Raw genomic sequence first — 23,443 nt, 5'->3', positions numbered from 1 at the left:
CCGGGTGCTAGTACAGAGACACAATGCTCTGCCAGAGACCCGTCCTGTGCACACACAGTCCCTGACCATTATACAGGAGAACCGGCGCCACCTAGTGTCTGGTGCATCTCATCCATGTCCCCTGTCCACTCTACCCCGGGTGCTAGTACAGAGACACAATGCTCTGCCAGAGACCCGTCCTGTACACACACAGTCCCTGACCATTATACAGGAGAACCGGCGCCCCCTAGTGTCTGGTGCATCTCATCCATGTCCTCTGTCCACTCTACCCCGGGTGCTAGTACAGAGACACAATGCTCTGCCAGAGACCCGTCCTATACACACACAGTCCCTGACCGTTATACAGGAGAACCACCGCCCCCTAGTGTCTGGTGTATCTCATCCACGTCCCCTGTCCACTCTACCCCGGGTGCTAGTACAGAGACACAATGCTCTGCCAGAGACCCGTCCTGTACACACACAGTCCCTGACCATTATACAGGAGAACCGGCGCCCCCTAGTGTCTGGTGTATCTCATCCACGTCCCCTGTCCACTCTACCCCGGGTGCTAGTACAGAGACACAATGCTCTGCCAGAGACCCGTCCTGTACACACACAGTCCCTGACCATTATACAGGAGAACCGGCGCCCCCTAGTGTCTGGTGTATCTCATCCATGTCCCCTGTCCACTCTACCCCGGGTGCTAGTACAGAGTCACAATGCTCTGCCAGAGACCCGTCCTGTACACACACAGTCCCTGACCATTATACAGGAGAACCGGCGCCACCTAGTGTCTGGTGCATCTCATCCATGTCCCCTGTCCACTCTACCCCGGGTGCTAGTACAGAGACACAATGCTCTGCCAGAGACCCGTCCTATACACACACAGTCCCTGACCGTTATACAGGAGAACCACCGCCCCCTAGTGTCTGGTGTATCTCATCCACGTCCCCTGTCCACTCTACCCCGGGTGCTAGTACAGAGACACAATGCTCTGCCAGAGACCCGTCCTGTACACACACAGTCCCTGACCATTATACAGGAGAACCGGCGCCCCCTAGTGTCTGGTGCATCTCATCCATGTCCCCTGTCCACTCTACCCCGGGTGCTAGTACAGAGACAGTCACAATGCTCTGCCAGAGACCCGTCCTGTACACACACAGTCCCTGACCATTATACAGGAGAACCGGCGCCCCCTAGTGTCTGGTGTATCTCATCCATGTCCCCTGTCCACTCTACCCCGGGTGCTAGTACAGAGACACAATGCTCTGCCAGAGACCCGTCCTGTACACACACAGTCCCTGACCGTTATACAGGAGAACCACCGCCCCCTAGTGTCTGGTGTATCTCATCCATGTCCCCTGTCCACTCTACCCCGGGTGCTAGTACAGAGACACAATGCTCTGCCAGAGACCCGTCCTGTACACACACAGTCCCTGACCATTATACAGGAGAACCGGCGCCCCCTAGTGTCTGGTGTATCTCATCCATGTCCCCTGTCCACTCTACCCCGGGTGCTAGTACAGAGACACAATGCTCTGCCAGAGACCCGTCCTGTACACACACAGTCCCTGACCATTATACAGGAGAACCGGCGCCCCCTAGTGTCTGGTGTATCTCAACCATGTCCCCTGTCCCCTCTACCCCGGGTGCTAGTACAGAGACACAATGCTCTGCCAGAGACCCGTCCTGTACACACACAGTCCCTGACCATTATACAGGAGAACCGGCGCCACCTAGTGTCTGGTGCACCTCATCCATGTCCCCTGTCCCCTCTACCCCGGGTGCTAGTACAGACACACAATGCTCTGCCAGAGACCCGTCCTGTGCACACACAGTCCCTGGCCATTATACAGGAGAACCGGCGCCCCCTAGTGTCTGGTGCATCTCATCCATGTCCCCTGTCCACTCTACCCCGGGTGCTAGTACAGAGACACAATGCTCTGCCAGAGACCCGTCCTGTACACACACAGTGCCTGGCCATTATACAGGAGAACCGGCGCCCCCTAGTGTCTGGTGCATCTCATCCACGTCCCCTGTCCACTCTACCCCGGGTGCTAGTACAGAGACACAATGCTCTGCCAGAGACCCATCCTGTACACACACAGTCCCTGACCGTTATACAGGAGAACCGGCGCCACCTAGTGTCTGGTGTATTTCATCCACGTCCTCTGTCCACTCTACCCCGGGTGCTAGTACAGAGTCACAATGCTCTGCCAGAGACCCGTCCTGTACACACACAGTCCCTGACCGTTATACAGGAGAACCGGCGCCACCTAGAGTCTGGTGCATCTCATCCATGTCCTCTGTCCACTCTACCCCGGGTGCTAGTACAGAGACACAATGCTCTGCCAGAGACCCATCCTGTACACACACAGTCCCTGACCGTTATACAGGAGAACCGGCGCCACCTAGTGTCTGGTGTATTTCATCCACGTCCTCTGTCCACTCTACCCCGGGTGCTAGTACAGAGACACAATGCTCTGCCAGAGACCCGTCCTGTACACACACAGTCCCTGACCATTATACAGGAGAACCGCCGCCCCCTAGTGTCTGGTGCATCTCATCCATGTCCTCTGTCCACTCTACCCCGGGTGCTAGTACAGAGACACAATGCTCTGCCAGAGACCCGTCCTGTACACACACAGTCCCTGACCGTTATACAGGAGAACCACCGCCCCCTAGTGTCTGGTGTATCTCATCCACGTCCTCTGTCCACTCTACCCCGGGTGCTAGTACAGAGACACATTGCTCTGCCAGAGACCCGTCCTGTACACACACAGTCCCTGACCATTATACAGGAGAACCGGCGCCCCCTAGTGTCTGGTGTATCTCATCCATGTCCTCTGTCCACTCTACCCCGGGTGCTAGTACAGAGACACAATGCTCTGCCAGAGACCCGTCCTGTACACACACAGTCCCTGACCATTATACAGGAGAACCGGCGCCCCCTAGTGTCTGGTGTATCTCATCCATGTCCCCTGTCCACTCTACCCCGGGTGCTAGTACAGAGACAGTCACAATGCTCTGCCAGAGACCCGTCCTGTACACACACAGTCCCTGACCATTATACAGGAGAACCGCCGCCCCCTAGTGTCTGGTGCACCTCATCCATGTCCCCTGTCCACTCTACCCCGGGTGCTAGTACAGAGACACAATGCTCTGCCAGAGACCCGTCCTGTACACACACAGTCCCTGACCATTATACAGGAGAACCGGCGCCACCTAGTGTCTGGTGCATCTCATCCATGTCCTCTGTCCACTCTACCCCGGGTGCTAGTACAGAGACACAATGCTCTGCCAGAGACCCGTCCTGTACACACACAGTCCCTGACCATTATACAGGAGAACCGGCGCCTCCTAGTGTCTGGTGCATCTCATCCATGTCCCCTGTCCACTCTACCCCGGGTGCTAGTACAGAGACACATTGCTCTGCCAGAGACCCGTCCTGTACACACACAGTCCCTGACCATTATACAGGAGAACCGGCGCCCCCTAGTGTCTGGTGTATCTCATCCATGTCCTCTGTCCACTCTACCCCGGGTGCTAGTACAGAGACACAATGCTCTGCCAGAGACCCGTCCTGTACACACACAGTCCCTGACCATTATACAGGAGAACCGGCGCCCCCTAGTGTCTGGTGTATCTCATCCATGTCCCCTGTCCACTCTACCCCGGGTGCTAGTACAGAGACAGTCACAATGCTCTGCCAGAGACCCGTCCTGTACACACACAGTCCCTGACCATTATACAGGAGAACCGCCGCCCCCTAGTGTCTGGTGCACCTCATCCATGTCCCCTGTCCACTCTACCCCGGGTGCTAGTACAGAGACACAATGCTCTGCCAGAGACCCGTCCTGTACACACACAGTCCCTGACCATTATACAGGAGAACCGGCGCCCCCTAGTGTCTGGTGCATCTCATCCATGTCCCCTGTCCACTCTACCCCGGGTGCTAGTACAGAGACACAATGCTCTGCCAGAGACCCGTCCTGTACACACACAGTCCCTGACCATTATACAGGAGAACCGGCGCCCCCTAGTGTCTGGTGCATCTCATCCATGTCCCCTGTCCTCTCTACCCCGGGTGCTAGTACAGAGACACATTGCTCTGCCAGCGACCCGTCCTGTACACACACAGTCCCTGACCATTATACAGGAGAACCGGCGCCCCCTAGTGTCTGGTGTATCTCATCTATGTCCCCTGTCCTCTCTACCCCGGGTGCTAGTACAGAGACACAATGCTCTGCCAGAGACCCGTCCTGTACACACACAGTCCCTGACCATTATACAGGAGAACCGGCGCCCCCTAGTGTCTGGTGTATCTCATCTATGTCCCCTGTCCACTCTACCCCGTGTGCTAGTACAGAGACCGTCACAATGCTCTGCCATCAGCAGAATGTTCCCAGCTCAGGAACATCTGAGGAGAGTTAGTTTGTGGTATTCAGCGTTTTACGTGTGTTACACAGATGTTCAGTGCGTGATTTATGCAGATTATCTGTTCCATAACTTCTACTCAGCAACAGTAAGATTCCAATATTCTATCCTGTAGTTCCAATATTCCCGTGTGACCCCCAAAGCCCTCACCCAATATGCCCTGTGTGTGACCCCTACATCCCTCACCTATATTCCCCAGCATGACCCCTACACCCCTCACCCAATATTCCCCTGCATTACTGCTACACCCTTGACCCAATATTCCTCTGCGTGACCCCCACACTCCTCACCCAATATTCCCCTGCGTGACCCCCACACTCCTCACCCAATATTCCCCTGCGTGACCCCCACACTCCTCACCCAATATTCCCCTGCGTGACCCCCACACTCCTCACCCAATATTCCCCTGCATTACTGCTACACCCTTCTTCCAATATTCCCCTGCATTACTGCTACACCCTTCATCCAATATTCCCCTGCGTGACCCCTACACCCCTCACCCAATATTCCCCTGCATTACTGCTACACCCTTCATCCAATATTCCCCTGCGTGACCCCTACACCCCTCACCCAATATTCCCCTGCATTACTGCTACACCCTTCATCCAATATTCCCCTGCGTGACCCCTACACCCCTCACCCAATATTCCCCTGCATTACTGCTACACCCCTCACCCAATATTCCCCTGCATTACTGCTACACCCTTCACCCAATATCCCCCTGCGTTACTGCTACACCCTTCATCCAATATTCCCCTGCGTGACCCCTACACCCCTCACCCAATATTCCCCTGCATTACTGCTACACCCTTCATCCAATATTCCCCTGCGTGACCCCTACACCCCTCACCCAATATTCCCCTGCATTACTGCTACACCCTTCACCCAATATTCCCCTGCATTACTGCTACACCCTTGACCCAATATTCCCCTGCATTACTGCTATACCCTTGACCCAATATTCCCCTGCGTGACCCCTACACCCCTCACCCAATATTCCCCTGCATGACCCCCACACTCCTCACCCAATATTCCCCTGCATTACTGCTACACCCTTCACCCAATATTCCCCTGCATGACCCCCACACTCCTCACTCAATATTCCCCTGCATTACTGCTACACCCTTCATCCAATATTCCCCTGCATTACTGCTACACCCCTCACCCAATATTCCCCTGCATTACTGCTACACCCTTCACCCAATATCCCCCTGCGTTACTGCTACACCCTTCACCCAATATTCCCCTGCGTGACCCCTACACCCCTCACCCAATATTCCCCTGCATTACTGCTACACCCTTCATCCAATATTCCCCTGCGTGACCCCTACACCCCTCACCCAATATTCCCCTGCATTACTGCTACACCCTTCACCCAATATTCCCCTGCATTACTGCTATACCCTTCACCCAATATTCCCCTGCGTGACCCCTACACCCCTCACCCAATATTCCCCTGCATGACCCCCACACTCCTCACCCAATATTCCCCTGCATTACTGCTACACCCTTCACCCAATATTCCCCTGCATTATTGCTACACCCTTCATCCAATATTCCCCTGCGTGACCCCTACACCCCTCACCCAATATTCCCCTGCATTACTGCTACACCCTTCACCCAATATTCCCCTGCGTGACCCCTACACCCCTCACCCAATATTCCCCTGCATTACTGCTACACCCTTCACCCAATATTCCCCTGCATTACTGCTACACCCTTCATCCAATATTCCCCTGCGTGACCCCTACACCCCTCACCCAATATTCCCCTGCATTACTGCTACACCCTTCACCCAATATTCCCCTGCGTTACTGCTACACCCTTCATCCAATATTCCCCTGCGTGACCCCTACACCCCTCACCCAATATTCCCCCTGCATTACTGCTACACCCTTCACCCAATATTCCCCTGCGTTACTGCTACACCCTTCATCCAATATTCCCCTGCATGACCCCCACACTCCTCACCCAATATTCCCCTGCATTACTGCTACACCCTTCACCCAATATTCCCCTGCATGACCCCCACACTCCTCACCCAATATTCCCCTGCATTACTGCTACACCCTTCACCCAATATTCCCCTGCGTGACCCCCACACTCCTCACCCAATATTCCCCTGCATTACTGCTACACCCTTGACCCAATATTCCCCTGCATTACTGCTACACCCTTCACCCAATATTCCCCTGCGTGACCCCTACACCCCTCACCCAATATTTCCCTGCATGACCCCCACACTCCTCAGCCAATATTCCCCTGCATTACTGCTACACCATTCACCCAATATTCCCCTGCATGACCCCCACACTCCTCACCCAATATTCCCCTGCATTACTGCTACACCCTTCACCCAATATTCCCCTGCATGACCCCCACACTCCTCACCCAATATTCCCCTGCATTACTGCTACACCCTTCACCCAATATTCCCCTGCGTGACCCCCACACCCCTCACCCTATATTCCCCTGCATTACTGCTACACCCTTCACCCAATATTCCCCTGCATTACTGCTACACCCTTCACCCAATATTCCCCTGCATTACTGCTACACCCTTCACCCAATATTCCCCTGCATGACCCCCACACCCTTCACCCAATATTCCCCTGCATTACTGCTACACCATTCACCCAATATTCCCCTGCATGACCCCCACACTCCTCACCCAATATTCCCCTGCATTACTGCTACACCCTTCACCCAATATTCCCCTGCGTGACCCCTACACCCCTCACCCTATATTCCCCTGCATGACCCCTACACTCCTCACCCAGTAGTCCCCTGTATGACCTGCTATACCCTCCCGCACAAGCTTCCAGTCATCACTGAAGAGATGGGGCCACCAGAGTGAACATTTGAGTAGCGGAAGAGTCTCACTGATGCCAGGATGGCCGCTGAGTTGAGGTAGTGAGCTTCCTGCCCGTATGTCTTTGGTACAAATAGCTTGGACTGAAGAGTTTGAAGGGGGATTGGTTTCTATTCTCGCTAGAGAGATTAGAAAGAAGAGTCCTAGATACCTATATCACTGAGGCACAGAACCCTGCGAGAGAACATTGGGTCAAGCCAACAATAAGCATCTTAAACTGGACTCAAGGATTAAGTCTTTGGGCTGATTAATGATGCACAAGATCAGTAAATACATATTCCACTGCTTCTAAGCAATGACGCCAGTCTTCTAATGCCCATTTAATTGCCAACTGCTCTCTATTGCCAATATCATAACGATTTTCTACCAACAAGAAGTTCCTAGAGAAGAATTCACAAGGATGCAATCTGGCATCTGAAGGCTCCTTTTGAGAGAGGCCACCCCCAGCCCCAATGATGTCTACCTCCACAAAAACAATGTTTTTTTCCTGCGATTTGGGTGAATGAGTATGGGGCCTGAACAAAAAAGGCTTTCTTTAAATCTGGGAATACCTGAATAGCTTCTAAAGACCAGTTGAAGGAACCTCCTTTCCTTCTAGTGAGTGCTGACAGTGTCGCCACCAAAATAGACATTCCTGACTACGGTCTCACAACTATTTGCTAAACCTAGAAAACCTTGTCTGAGATTTCCAGGCCGCCCCATCCTAATAAAGGTACTACTTACTTTAGCTTGATCCGTGGAAAAACCCTGGGCTGAGATGATGTAGCCCATGAAAGTGACTCTGTAGTAGTGACTGTGAATACGCAATAGTTTGGCATACAGATGGTTTTCTCTTCGTTTCTGGAGCGCTTGTCATACATCAAAGAAATGATCCAGCAATGATGAAGAATAAATGAAGATACCATCAAGATATAATGCCACAAATGTGTTCAAGGAAATCTCTAAGAACTCTTCCTTAATCCGGTTCAAATTATGCGCCCCTCTGAGGACTACCTTGTAGTATACGACTACTTTGTTTAGTTGATTCAATAATTCTGGAATAAGAGGCAGGGGGGGGGTATTGGTTTTTTACTTATCTGGCAGAGTCCAAGTCCCTTTTTTAGGCCTAATAATTCCTGTCTGAAGGTTCTCAGAAACGTATTCTTCAGTTGCTTTAGGAGTAAGAAGACACAGTGAAGAAAAACGTCCTTTGACTAGTTTAGCGCCGGGAATTCAAAAAGTCAAAATGAGTATATTTAGTGCAGGTGGTTGACCGGGCAACGGAGGAGAGCAGCCGCAGCTTCTCACAGCTCCTGCTTTGTGCCACCTATATCCGTCCTAGCCCGCTCAATACTGCTATTTTAGCCCCCTCCACCTCTCTCCTACTACCCTCTTGTCCCCCCACTGCTAGATACCTGCGGCCGCGGAGTCGGGGAGCAGATTGGACGCTCCCGCAGACTGCGGCCTACAACGTGTGCACAAGCCGGGGCCTCAATTTGGGAGCACGCCCGCCGGACCTCCGGGAGCTCCGAATTGGCAATGTGTGGACCCGCTCTCTCTCTGGCCCAGGTCGCTGGCCGCAGCGGGTCTTACTCGGCCCGCGACCGCAACAACCATTGCGGGAGGACCCGCTACAGAAAACCGCGCTATGCCTTGCCTTGGTGACGGCGGGACCCGGCGGCCATCTTCCCGCGACTGCTGCGGACGGCTTCGTGGAGTCGGAGGGGAGGACGCCACTGCCACATAGCCAGCCTGGATCCTGGTAAGGTGTACCTCCCTATCCCACCTCCTACACCTCTGACTGCTGCCCGCTGACCTGACCCGCGCAGAGGGTGCCTCCTGCCTTCCCCCGCAGCCGCCCGGAGAGCCCGACTGCTGCACCTATATATTGGCCCCTGTCACCTTCCCTACACCTGGAGACTGCTTGGGGATCCCACGAGGGTGGTAGACTGGAGACGCACTGTCGCCGCTGGGACCTACCGATAATGCGGTGAGGAACTCTCCCTCCTCCGATCTACATATATGCATGGCTTGACACCCTCCTTGCCTCTAACCACACAGCCAGTTATATTAGAGCTTGGGCCCACCGCTTCCAGACTGCACTGGAGCTGCAGAACCTCCTCAATAAACCTCCATTAGTTCTACACCACGGCTAGGGGCCCCCTCCTTACTGACCCCCGCTACTTGATGCTTGGAGTTGCCCTCCGGCGCCAATGGGCCTCACAGAGAGAATCGCCCCATTCTAAACATATCTCCTCCTTGTACCTGACCTCCTCCGTGGCAGTCTTCAACACTGCGCCTGCGGCTTTCCCTGAGGCCTCGGACGAGCGGCCCGGAACGCCTGCCAGCGGCTCGCAACGCCCGAAGCCGGCACCCTTTCCCTCACGGCCGCGGCCTCCAGTTGCCGGAGCACCTGCGGTGACTTACCGAGATGCCCCAGCGGTCTAGTGCTATAGATGTGTGCTACGCTAGGCTGCCGATGCCACTGATACCGTAATGAACTGCTGACGCCAACCCACCGGGAGCCACACCGCTGAAGGCATTCTTATGTGAGTTATGCAACCTCATTTCACCTCGTTATCTTGACCTTAATGAATCTAAGCTTCTCGATGCTGATTGAGTGATGCCCAGGAACAAGAAATCTTCTCAAAAGACCGGCACATCGACTCCACGGGGGAACATGTCGCAGTCCGCTATGAGATCATTCTTACAATCCACCTCGCCCGCATTAACAGAAAACCCTCCTGCTTCAAACTCCCCCTCTCCCGCCTGCCCCTCACCCATCCCCTCCATATGCGGACGTACCGCATGCCTGCCCTCCAGGAGGTAGGGATCTACAAGAAATCTTAGCCTATATGAAAAATCTACCCACTAAACAGGATCTACAAGATACAGTGAGACGTGAACTGGCTACCATGAGACAGGATATTTCTCACATTTCTGACCGGGTGTCAAGTTTGGAGGATCACCAGGTCTCTTGCGACACATTCCTGAAGTCATTGACGAATGTCATTGAAGCTCAGTCGACAGAGATTCGCTCTCTCCAAACACGGTTAACAGATTTGGATAACAGAGGGAGGAGAAATAACATCCGTGTGCGGGGATTGCCAGAAGACGTTACTCAAACAGGCCTGATTGATGCTCTTACGAAAATCTTTAACGAGATATTAGGTAACGATCCCAACGATACTATCACCTTCGATAGGGCCCACCGTGCTCTGAAACCAAGGGGTCTCTCCGCAGACAGACCACGTGATGTCATCTGCAGATTGCATTATTTTTCTCAGAAGGACGACATCATGCGCAAGGTACGCCAACTCGATGGAGTTGATTTCAACGGTTCAATGATCCATATCTACCAAGACTTGTCCTGGCACACCCTCCAACAACGGAAAGCCCTCAAGCCCCTAACGGACGAGCTCCGTAAACGTCAGCTGAAATACCGTTGGGGCTTCCCCTTTAATCTCCAAGTCACCTCATCGGGGAAAACCCACATCCTCAACTCCTACCCTGATCTCCCTATGTTCTGTAAAGGTCTTGGCCTACCGAAACTCGACCTACGCGACTGGGACTTCCCTACTCCAGCATTGCCATCTCTCCAATGCTCGAGTACAGGAACCCCTTGGCAGGAAGTAAAGAGGGCCGGAAGGAAAAGCACCAATGAATCCCCCTCTGACAATGACTCAAATGCTACCTGTGATCTTTTGTTTGTTCACCTTAAACTATATTTAGTGCAGTTTTCAAACGTGGAGATGTTGCCCTTAGCAACCAGAGTCTACTTGTCAATTATCTAGCAACTTCTAGAAGCTAATAGCCAGAGTCTGATTGGTTGCTATGAGCAACATCTCAACAATTAAAAACCCACAGTTTATTAAATACACACCATAAACTCCATGTGGAAGAAAAGCAAAAATTCTTCAAAAACACATCCTCTTAGGCCGCATACGGCCATACCAGTACATTCTAAGACCATGCCAGTACATTCTAAGACCATGCCAGTACATTCTAAGACCATGCCAGTACAGTCTAAGGCCATATCAGTACATTCTAAGGCCATACCAGTACATTCTAAGGCCATACCAGTACATTCTAAGGCCATACCAGTACATTCTAAGGCCATACCAGTACATTCTAAGGCCATACTAGTACATTCTAAGGCCATACTAGTACATTCTAAGGCCATACTAGTACATTCTAAGAACAAACCAGTACATTCTAAGACCATTCCAGTACATTCTAAGGCCATACCAGTGCATTCCAACACCATACCAGTACATTCTAAGGCCATACCAGTACATTCTAAGGCCATACCAGTACATTCTAAGGCCATACCAGTACATTCTAAGACCAAACCAGTACATTCTAAGACCATTCCAGTACATTCTAAGGCCATATCAGTACATTCTAAGGCCATACCAGTGCATTCCAACACCATTCCAGTATATTCTAAGACCATGCCAGTACATTCTAAGACCATACCAGTACATTCTAAGAGGTAATACGTACTGGTATGGTCAGACGTGACTGATGGAGAGTGTTACTGCATGACCGATCTGATCATTGGCCCAATCAATGCCAGGGGTTATGGAATATTATCCACGGATACCTCAGGATTCAGGGTCTTCTGGTGACTGGAGGACTAAGAAAAATAATGACTTTGTGGAGAACCCATACAGAACGTTTCAGAGGATGAGGCTTGGAATGATTTGTGCCTCCCTAGAGTGGTGGCCCCATCTAGGAATGTAACATAAATGGGAGTTTCCGAGGATTCTTGAGGAATAAGGCGAGACTGAATAAATAACTCATTGATAAAGTTTCCTGCTGCTCCACCAGACCTGTGGCAGACACATTGCAGACACTGATCAGGAAATTAATGGCTATTGTAGGAAGTTTGGAAAGACCTCGGAGTGACTCCCTCCCATCACCGAGGTCCAAGCATTCCCGGCTTCTGAGGATACTCCGCAGCGAAGTGACCTCTACGTCTTCAATATAAAACAAAGACCCTGCAGGCGTTTGGTTTCTTCTCCTCAGAGAGCTTTCAGCAAGCTACCTGATGTGGTCTGGTGCATCGGTTAGGAGGGAAGCGGACACTGGGGGGGGAATTCATTCCTGATTGCTGCTGTGCGTTTTCACTAACTGCGCATGCACGTCAGACAGCAACAACGGGCATTGGCGGCCAGCAACGGGATGGTGCGAAAAATCAGTTTGCACGGGTGTTCACAAGGTGATTGACAGGAGAAAGTATTTTGTGGTTGGTAACGGAGCGTTTACTGGGGGTGTCTGGAAAAACGCAGGCGTTACCAAGCGTTGTCAGGGAGGGTGTATGACGTCAGCTCCAGCCCCGATCAGCCTGTTCTCATCGCACTGGAGTAGTGAGTCCTGGGCTGCGCACACACTGAATTTTTACAGCTCAGCGTACACATGGGATCACACGGCGAATTTACACTCCCCCTTGGGTGGCGACTAACTGAACGCAGAACAGCAAAGTTAGCAGCCCAGCGATACGATACGATTCACCCCCACAATTCCCACTGGATTCAGTCACACTTCCATATACCCCTGTGTCACACATCCAGTCACACTTCCATATACCCCTGTATCACACTCATCCAGTCACACTTCCATATACCCCTGTGTCACACTTCCATATACCCCTGTGTCACACATCCAGTCACACTTCCATATACCCCTGTGTCACACATCCAGTCACACTTCCATATACCCCTGTGTCACACTTCCATATACCCCTGTATCACACTCATTCAGTCACACTTCCATATACCCCTGTATCACACTCATCCAGTCACACTTCCATATACCCCTGTATCACACTCATCCAGTCACACTTCCATATACCCCTGTGTCACACTCATCCAGTCACACTTCCATATACCCCTGTGTCACACATCCATATACCCCTGTATCACACTCATTCAGTCACACTTCCATATACCCCTGTGTCACACTCATCCAGTCACACTTCCATATACCCCTGTGTCACTCATCCAGTCACACTTCCATATACCCCTGTGTCACACTCATCCAGTCACACTTCCATATACCCCTGTGTCACACTTCCATATACCCCGTTGTCACACTTCCATATACCCCTGTATCACACATCCAGTCACACTTCCATATACCCCATTGTCACACTCATCCAGTCACACTTCCATATACCCCTGTGTCACACATCCAGTCACACTTCCATATACCCCTGTGTCACACTCATCCAGTCACAATTCCATATACCCCTGTGTTACATTCATCCAGTCACACTTCCATATACCCCTGTGTCACACATCCAGTCACACTTCCATATACCCCTGTGTCACAGTTCCATATACCCCTGTATCACACTCATCCAGTCACACTTCCATATACCCCATTGTCACACTCATCCAGTCACACTTCCATATAACCCGTGTCACACATTCAGTCACACTTCCATATACCCCTGTATCACACTCATCCAGTCACAATTCCATATACCCCTGTGTCACACTCATCCAGTCACAATTCCATATACCCCTGTGTCACACTCATCCAGTCACACTTTCCATATACCTGTGTCAAACATCCAGTCACACTTCCATATACCCCTGTATCACACTCATCCAGTCACACTTCAATATACCCCGTTGTCACACTTCCATATACCCCTGTATCACACTCATCCAGTCACACTTCCATATACCCCATTGTCACTCATCCAGTCACACTTCCATATAACCGGTGTCACACATTCAGTCACACTTCCATATACCCCTGTGTCACCCTCATCCAGTCACACTTCCATATACCCCTGTATCACACGCATCAAGTCACACTTCCATATACCCCTGTATCACACTCATCAAGTCACAATTCCATATACCCCTGTGTTACATTCATCCAGTCACACTTCCATATACCCCGTTGTCACCCTCATCCAGTCACACTTTCCATATACCCCTGTGTCACACTTCCATATACGCCTGTATCACACTCATCCAGTCACACTTCCATATACCCCTGAATTACACTCATCCAGTCACACTTCCATATACCCCTGTGTCACACTTCCATATACGCCTGTATCACACTCATCCAGTCACACTTCCATATACCCCTGTACCACACTCATCCAGTCACACTTCCATATACCCCTGTACCACACTCATCCAGTCACACTTCCATATACCCCTGTACCACACTCATCCAGTCACACTTCCATATGCCCCTGTACCACACTCATCCAGTCACACTTCCATATGCCCCTGTACCACACTCATCCAGTCACACTTCCATATACCGTGTCACACTTCCATATACCCCTGTGTCACACTTCCATATACCCCTGTGTCACACTCATCCAGTCACACTTCCGTATACCCCTGTGTCACACTCATCCAGTCACACTTCCATATACCCCTGTGTCACACTCATCCAGTCACACTTCCATATACCCCTGTGTCACACTCATCCAGTCACACTTCCATATACCCCTGTGTCACACTCATCCAGTCACACTTCCATATACCCCTGTACCACACTCATCCAGTCACACTTCCATATACCCCTGTACCACACTCATCCAGTCACACTTCCATATACCCCTGTACCACACTCATCCAGTCACACTTCCATATACCGTGTCACACTTCCATATACCCCTGTGTCACACTTCCATATACCCCTGTGTCACACTCATCCAGTCACACTTCCGTATACCCCTGTGTCACACTCATCCAGTCACACTTCCATATACCCCTGTGTCACACTCATCCAGTCACACTTCCATATACCCCTGTGTCACACTCATCCAGTCACACTTCCATATACCCCTGTGTCACACTCATCCAGTCACACTTCTATACCCCTGTGTCACACTCATCCAGTCACACTTCCATATACCCCTGTGTCACACTCATCCAGTCACACTTCCATATACCCCTGTACCACAGCAGCCCCCCGTGTCATGCACCCAGCCTCCAATGTGTCCCACCTCACTGACCGTAGTTGTGGGCTAGTTTTGGAGTTGCTCCTGCAGCAGCCTGAGGTTCCCCTGTCTCCTCGTCTGCCTCAGTGGTCTGCCTTCTTCCTGCCGCCCTCCTCCTCGTCTCTCTCCTCCTCTCCTCAGCTTCTGTGTGTGTGTCTCTGTTCAGACTTTTCCCTCCACGTCCTGCAGGATTTCAGGCAAACAAGGAATGAGAGAAGGGGGGCGGTGTGCAGCCTGCCACATACACACACACCTATAGAGGAGCACACTCACCCCCCATGTGTGTAACCTGAGGTGCCCTGGCCGCTGTCATGTCTGTACATAGCCCACCCCAGAACACACTGTCCTACTGTGTAATGTCTCTATGGGCTACATATGTGCCCCACAGTAACTGGTAGGGGATCCCAGAGGCTGACATTACAGAGGGGCACGGGGCGTACATGGCATCGCAGACCCTCCCTTGCTGTACAATGCCAACATTTATAGCACTGGGCAATGGGAGTGCCAAGTCACAATGACAAAATTCCCCGCAAATCGCGTCATGGACCCTAATCATCCGTGAGGCTGCCCCCCCCGCCGCCACACAAACACACCCACCAGTCTCCTGCACAGGGACAGCAGATCATTGGTCCACGTGGTGTGCCGGCTGATACTCAGAGAGCTCACTGCTTCGCTGGCCACCCTCACATCTCCTGCACATTCTGGGAGAGCAGTAAGAGGACAGCAGATCACTGGTCCACGTGGTGTGCCGGCTGATACCCATAGATCTCGCTGCTTCGTTGGCCACCCTCACATCTCCTGCACATTCTGGGAGAGCAGTAAGAGGACAGCAGATCACTGGTCCACGTGGTGTGCCGGCTGATACCCAGAGAGCTCGCTGCTTCGTTGGCCACCCTCACACCTCCTGCACAATCTGGGAGAGCAGTAAGAGGACAGCAGATCACTGGTCCACGTGGTGTGCCGGCTGATACCCAGAGAGCTCGCTGCTTCGTTGGCCACCCTCACATCTCCTGCACAATCTGGGAGAGTAGTAAGAGGACAGCAGATCACTGGTCCACGTGGTGTGCCGGCTGATACCCAGAGAGAGAGCTGCTTCGCTGGCCACCCTCACATCTCCTGCACATTCTGGGAGAGTAGTAAGAGAACAGCAGATCACTGGTCCACGTGGTGTGCTGGTTGATACCCAGAGATCTCGCTGCTTCGCTGGCCACCCTCACACCTCCTGCACATTCTGGGAGAGTAGTAAGAGGAGAGCAGATCACTGGTCCACGTGGTGTGCCGGCTGATACCCAGAGAGCTCACTGCTTCGTTGGCCACCCTCACATCTCCTGCACAACCTGGGAGAGTAGTAAGACGACAGCAGATCACTGGTCCACGTGGTGTGCCGGCTGATACCCAGAGAGAGAGCTGCTTCGCTGGCCACCCTCACACCTCCTGCACATTCTGGGAGAGTAGTAAGAGAACAGCAGATCACTGGTCCACGTGGTGTGCCGGCTGATACCCAGGGAGAGCGCTGCTTCGTTGGCCACCCTCACACCTCCTGCACATTCTGGAAGAGTAGTAAGAGAACAGCAGATCACTGGTCCACGTGGTGTGCCGGCTGATACCCAGGGAGAGAGCTGCTTCGTTGGCCACCCTCACACCTCCTGCACATTCTGGGAGAGTAGTAAGAGAACAGCAGATCACTGGTCCACGTGGTGTGCCGGCTGATACCCAGGGAGAGAGCTGCTTCGCTGGCCACCCTCACACCTCCTGCACATTCTGGGAGAGTAGTAAGAGAACAGCAGATCACTGGTCCACGTGGTGTGCCGGCTGATACCCAGGGAGAGCGCTGCTTCGTTGGCCACCCTCACACCTCCTGCACATTCTGGAAGAGTAGTAAGAGAACAGCAGATCACTGGTCCACGTGGTGTGCCGGCTGATACCCAGAGAGAGAGCTGCTTCGCTGGCCACCCTCACACCTCCATGACATTTACCCCCCCCCCCCCACCCCATGACATTTACCCCCCGCTGAACTGGCACGTGTTATTATAAATGAGTGATTGTGCATATAACCTCCTCCTCGGTGCAGCGTGGGTGCAACCTCCTCCTCGGTGCAGCGTGGGTGCAACCTCCTCCTCGGTGCAGCGTGGGTGCAACCTCCTCCTCGGTGCTGCGTGGGTGCAACCTCCTCCTCGGTGCAGCGTGGGTGCAACCTCCTCCTCGGTGCAGCGTGGGTGCAACCTCCTCCTCGGTGCAGCGTGGGTGCAACCTCCTCCTCGGTGCAGCGTGGGTGCAACCTCCTCCTCGGTGCAATCTCCTCCTCGGTGCAACCTCCTCCTCGGTGCAGCGTCGGTGCAACCTCCTTCTTGGTGCAGCGCGGGTGTAACCTCCTCCTCGGTGCAGCGCGGGTGTAACCTCCTCCTCGGTGCAGCGCGGGTGTAACCTCCTCCTCGGTGCAGCGCGGGTGTAACCTCCTCCTCGGTGCAGCGCGGGTGTAACCTCCTCCTCGGTGCAGCGCGGGTGTAACCTCCTCCTCGGTGCAGCGCGGGTGTAACCTCCTCCTCGGTGCAGCGCGGGTGTAACCTCCTCCTCGGTGCAGCGCGGGTGTAACCTCCTCCTCGGTGCAGCGCGGGTGTAACCTCCTCCTCGGTGCAGCGCGGGTGTAACCTCCTCCTCGGTGCAGCGCGGGTGTAACCTCCTCCTCAGTGCAGCGCGGGTGTAACCTCCTCCTCAGTGCAGCGCGGGTGTAACCTCCTCCTCAGTGCAGCGCGGGTGTAACCTCCTCCTCAGTGCAGCGCGGGTGTAACCTCCTCCTCGGTGCAGCGCGGGTGTAACCTCCTCCTCGGTGCAGCGCGGGTGTAACCTCCTCCTCGGTGCAGCGCGGGTGTAACCTCCTCCTCGGTGCAGCGCGGGTGTAACCTCCTCCTCAGTGCAGCGCGGGTGTAACGCTGACGTTATGCTTCAATTCTGATCACACTTTGATAAATATGCGCAGCCTACGGCAAGGTGCGTTATAATAGAGGCGGGGACCCGCGTGCAGCCTCCTCTCCGGCACCAGTACTGCGCACGAATTGTTCCCGGGGACAACTTCAGTGCACATGCGCAAGTCACTCAGAAATGGCTGCTGCGGCCATTTTTCCGAGGGATTTGTGCCGGCACATAAGGGCTGCCGTGGCAGAGCATTCCAGCACACGTCCCATCACACAGACCGGCAGAGCATTCCAGCACACATCACACAGACCGGCAGAGCATTCCAGCACACGTCCCATCACACAGACCGGCAGAGCATTCCAGCACACATCACACAGACCGGCAGAGCATTCCAGCACACATCACACAGACCGGCAGAGCATTCCAGCACACGTCACATCACACAGACCGGCAGAGCATTCCAGCACACGTCCCATCACACAGACCGGCAGAGCATTCCAGCACACGTCCCATCACACAGACCGGCAGAGCATTCCAGCACACACGTCACATCACACAGACCGGCAGAGCATTCCAGCACACGTCCCATCACACAGACCGGCAGAGCATTCCAGCACACGTCCCATCACACAGAGCGGCAGAGCATTCCAGCACACGTCCCATAACACAGACCGGCAGAGCATTCCAGCACACGTCCCATCACACAGACCTGCAGAGCATTCCAGCACACACGTCACATCACACAGACCGGCAGAGCATTCCAGCACACACGTCACATCACACAGACCGGCAGAGCATTCCAGCACACACGTCACATCACACAGAGCGGCAGAGCATTCCAGCACACGTCCCATCACACAGACCGGCAGAGCATTCCAGCACACGTCCCATCACACAGACCGGCAGAGCATTCCAGCACACACGTCACATCACACAGACCGGCAGAGCATTCCAGCACACACGTCACATCACACAGACCGGCAGAGCATTCCAGCACACACGTCACATCACACAGAGCGGCAGAGCATTCCAGCACACGTCCCATCACACAGACCGGCAGAGCATTCCAGCACACGTCCCATCACACAGACCGGCAGAGCATTCCAGCACACGTCACATCACACAGACCGGCAGAGCATTCCAGCACACGTCACATCACACAGACCGGCAGAGCATTCCAGCACACACGTCACATCACACAGACCGGCAGAGCATTCCAGCACACGTCCCATCACACAGACCGGCAGAGCATTCCAGCACACGCGTCACATCACACAGAGCGGCAGAGCATTCCAGCACACACGTCACATCACACAGACCGGCAGAGCATTCCAGCACACGTCACATCACACAGACCGGCAGAGCATTCCAGCACACGTCCCATCACACAGACCGGCAGAGCATTCCAGCACACACGTCACATCACACAGACCGGCAGAGCATTCCAGCACACGTCCCATCACATAGACCGGCAGAGCATTCCAGCACACATCACACAGACCGGCAGAGCATTCCAGCACACATCACACAGACCGGCAGAGCATTCCAGCACACGTCCCATCACACAGACCGGCAGAGCATTCCAGCACACGTCACATCACACAGACCGGCAGAGCATTCCAGCACACGTCCCATCACACAGACCGGCAGAGCATTCCAGCACACGTCCCATCACACAGACCGGCAGAGCATTCCAGCACACACGTCACATCACACAGACCGGCAGAGCATTCCAGCACACGTCCCATCACATAGACCGGCAGAGCATTCCAGCACACATCACACAGACCGGCAGAGCATTCCAGCACACGTCCCATCACATAGACCGGCAGAGCATTCCAGCACACATCACACAGACCGGCAGAGCATTCCAGCACACGTCCCATCACATAGACCGGCAGAGCATTCCAGCACACATCACACAGACCGGCAGAGCATTCCAGCACACGTCCCATCACATAGACCGGCAGAGCATTCCAGCACACATCACACAGACCGGCAGAGCATTCCAGCACACGTCACATCACACAGACCGGCAGAGCATTCCAGCACACGTCCCATCACACAGACCGGCAGAGCATTCCAGCACACGTCCCATCACACAGACACGCAGAGCATTCCAGCACACGTCCCAGCACACAGACCGGCAGAGCATTCCAGCACACGTCACGTCCCACAGACCGGCAGAGCATTCCAGCACATACGTCACATCACACAGACCGGCAGAGCATTCCAGCACACACGTCCCATCACACAGACCGGCAGAGCATTCCAGCACACGTCCCATCACACAGACCGGCAGAGCATTCCAGCACACGTCCCAGCACACAGACCGGCAGAGCATTCCAGCACACGTCACGTCCCACAGACCGGCAGAGCATTCCAGCACATACGTCCCATCACACAGACCTGCAGAGCATTCCAGCACACGTCCCATCACACAGACCGGCAGAGCATTCCAGCACACGTCCCATCACACAGAGCGGCAGAGCATTCCAGCACACGTCCCATCACACAGACCGGCAGAACATTCCAGCACACACGTCACATCACACAGACCGGCAGAACATTCCAGCACACACGTCACATCACACAGACCGGCAGAGCATTCCAGCACACACGTCACATCACACAGACCGGCAGAGCATTCCAGCATACACGTCACATCACACAGACCGGCAGAGCATTCCAGCACACGTCACATCACACAGACCGGCAGAGCATTCCAGCACACACGTCACATCACACAGACCGGCAGAGCATTCCAGCACACGTCCCATCACACAGACCGGCAGAGCATTCCAGCACACGTCACATCACACAGACCGGCAGAGCATTCCAGCACACGTCACATCACACAGACCGGCAGAGCATTCCAGCACACACGTCACATCACACAGACCGGCAGAGCATTCCAGCACACACGTCACATCACACAGAGCGGCAGAGCATTCCAGCACACGTCACATCACACAGACCGGCAGAGCATTCCAGCACACACGTCCCATCACACAGACCGGCAGAGCATTCCAGCACACACGTCCCATCACACAGACCGGCAGAGCATTCCAGCACACACGTCCCATCACACAGACCGGCAGAGCATTCCAGCACACGTCCCATCACACAGACCGGCAGAGCATTCCAGCACACGTCCCATCACACAGACCGGCAGAGCATTCCAGCACACATCACACAGACCGGCAGAGCATTCCAGCACACATCACACAGACCGGCAGAGCATTCCAGCACACGTCCCATCACACAGACCGGCAGAGCATTCCAGCACACGTCCCATCACACAGACCGGCAGAGCATTCCAGCACACACGTCACATCACACAGACCGGCAGAGCATTCCAGCACACGTCACATCACACAGACCGGCAGAGCATTCCAGCACACGTCCCATCACACAGACCGGCAGAGCATTCCAGCACACATCACACAGACCGGCAGAGCATTCCAGCACACGTCCCATCACACAGACCGGCAGAGCATTCCAGCACACGTCCCATAACACAGACCGGCAGAGCATTCCAGCACACGTCCCATCACACAGACCGGCAGAGCATTCCAGCACACGTCACATCACACAGACCGGCAGAGCATTCCAGCACACGTCCCATCACACAGACCGGCAGAGCATTCCAGCACACGTCCCATCACACAGACCGGCAGAGCATTCCAGCACACATCACACAGACCGGCAGAGCATTCCAGCACACATCACACAGACCGGCAGAGCATTCCAGCACACATCACACAGACCGGCAGAGCATTCCAGCACACGTCCCATCACACAGACCGGCAGAGCATTCCAGCACACGTCCCATCACACAGACCGGCAGAGCATTCCAGCACACGTCCCATCACACAGACCGGCAGAGCATTCCAGCACACGTCCCATAACACAGACCGGCAGAGCATTCCAGCACACGTCCCATCACACAGACCGGCAGAGCATTCCAGCACACGTCACATCACACAGACCGGCAGAGCATTCCAGCACACGTCCCATCACACAGACCGGCAGAGCATTCCAGCACACGTCCCATCACACAGACCGGCAGAGCATTCCAGCACACGTCCCATCACACAGACCGGCAGAGCATTCCAGCACACGTCCCATCACACAGACCGGCAGAGCATTCCAGCACACGTCCCATCACACAGACACGCAGAGCATTCCAGCACACAGAGCGGCAGAGCATTCCAGCACACGTCACATCACACAGACCGGCAGAGCATTCCAGCACACGTCCCATCACACAGACCGGCAGAACATTCCAGCACACGTCCCATCACACAGACCGGCAGAGCATTCCAGCACACACGTCCCATCACACAGAGCGGCAGAACATTCCAGCACATGTCCCATCACACAGACCGGCAGAGCATTCCAGCACACACACGTCACATCACACAGACCGGCAGAGCATTCCAGCACACGTCCCACAGACCGGCAGAGCATTCCAGCACATACGTCACATCACACAGACCGGCAGAGCATTCCAGCACACGTCCCACAGAGCGGCAGAGCATTCCAGCACATACGTCACATCACACAGAGCGGCAGAGCATTCCAGCACACGTCACATCACACAGACCGGCAGAGCATTCCAGCACACGTCACATCACACAGACCGGCAGAGCATTCCAGCACACGTCCCATCACACAGACCGGCAGAGCATTCCAGCACACACGTCCCATCACACAGACCGGCAGAGCATTCCAGCACACACGTCCCATCACACAGACCGGCAGAACATTCCAGCACACGTCCCATCACACAGACCGGCAGAGCATTCCAGCACACACGTCCCATCACACAGACCGGCAGAGCATTCCAGCACACGTCCCATCACACAGAGCGGCAGAACATTCCAGCACACGTCCCATCACACAGACCGGCAGAGCATTCCAGCACACGTCCCATCACACAGACCGGCAGAGCATTCCAGCACACGTCACATCACACAGACCGGCAGAGCATTCCAGCACACACGTCACATCACACAGACCGGCAGAGCATTCCAGCACACGTCACATCACACAGACCGGCAGAGCATTCCAGCACACGTCCCATCACACAGACCGGCAGAGCATTCCAGCACACACGTCACATCACACAGACCGGCAGAGCATTCCAGCACACACGTCCCATCACACAGACCGGCAGAGCATTCCAGCACACACGTCCCATCACACAGAGCGGCAGAGCATTCCAGCACACACGTCACATCACACAGAGCGGCAGAGCATTCCAGCACACGTCCCAT

General features: G+C 54.0%; 1 protein-coding gene across 8 annotated transcripts in view; it reads right to left on the bottom strand.

The window, feature by feature from the left end:
- Positions 1 to 23,443, bottom strand: part of LOXL3 (lysyl oxidase like 3) — a 208,568-nt gene that overhangs the window by 168,587 nt on the left and 16,538 nt on the right. The window contains exons 1-2 of one of the 8 annotated variants that reach the window (XM_063925875.1): positions 15,522 to 15,771; positions 15,264 to 15,431 (exon numbers count right to left, since the gene is read on the bottom strand). The exons of 2 other annotated variants lie outside the window; for them this stretch is intronic. In XM_063925875.1, the coding sequence (XP_063781945.1) occupies positions 15,264 to 15,431; positions 15,522 to 15,561 (208 nt within the window). In that variant the 5' untranslated portion in view covers positions 15,562 to 15,771. Of the gene's footprint in view, positions 1 to 15,254; positions 15,432 to 15,521; positions 15,772 to 23,443 lie in introns of those variants that run through there. 5 more of the 8 variants (XM_063925895.1, XM_063925866.1, XM_063925884.1 and 2 more) reach the window with 5 other exon arrangements.

The sequence above is a fragment of the Pseudophryne corroboree genome, chromosome 1 (assembly GCF_028390025.1).
Source record: "Pseudophryne corroboree isolate aPseCor3 chromosome 1, aPseCor3.hap2, whole genome shotgun sequence".
In the NCBI taxonomy this organism is placed as follows: Eukaryota; Metazoa; Chordata; class Amphibia; order Anura; family Myobatrachidae; genus Pseudophryne; species Pseudophryne corroboree.
The sequence above is the reverse complement of the archived record's forward strand: the minus strand, read 5'-3'. Positions and strand labels throughout refer to the sequence as shown.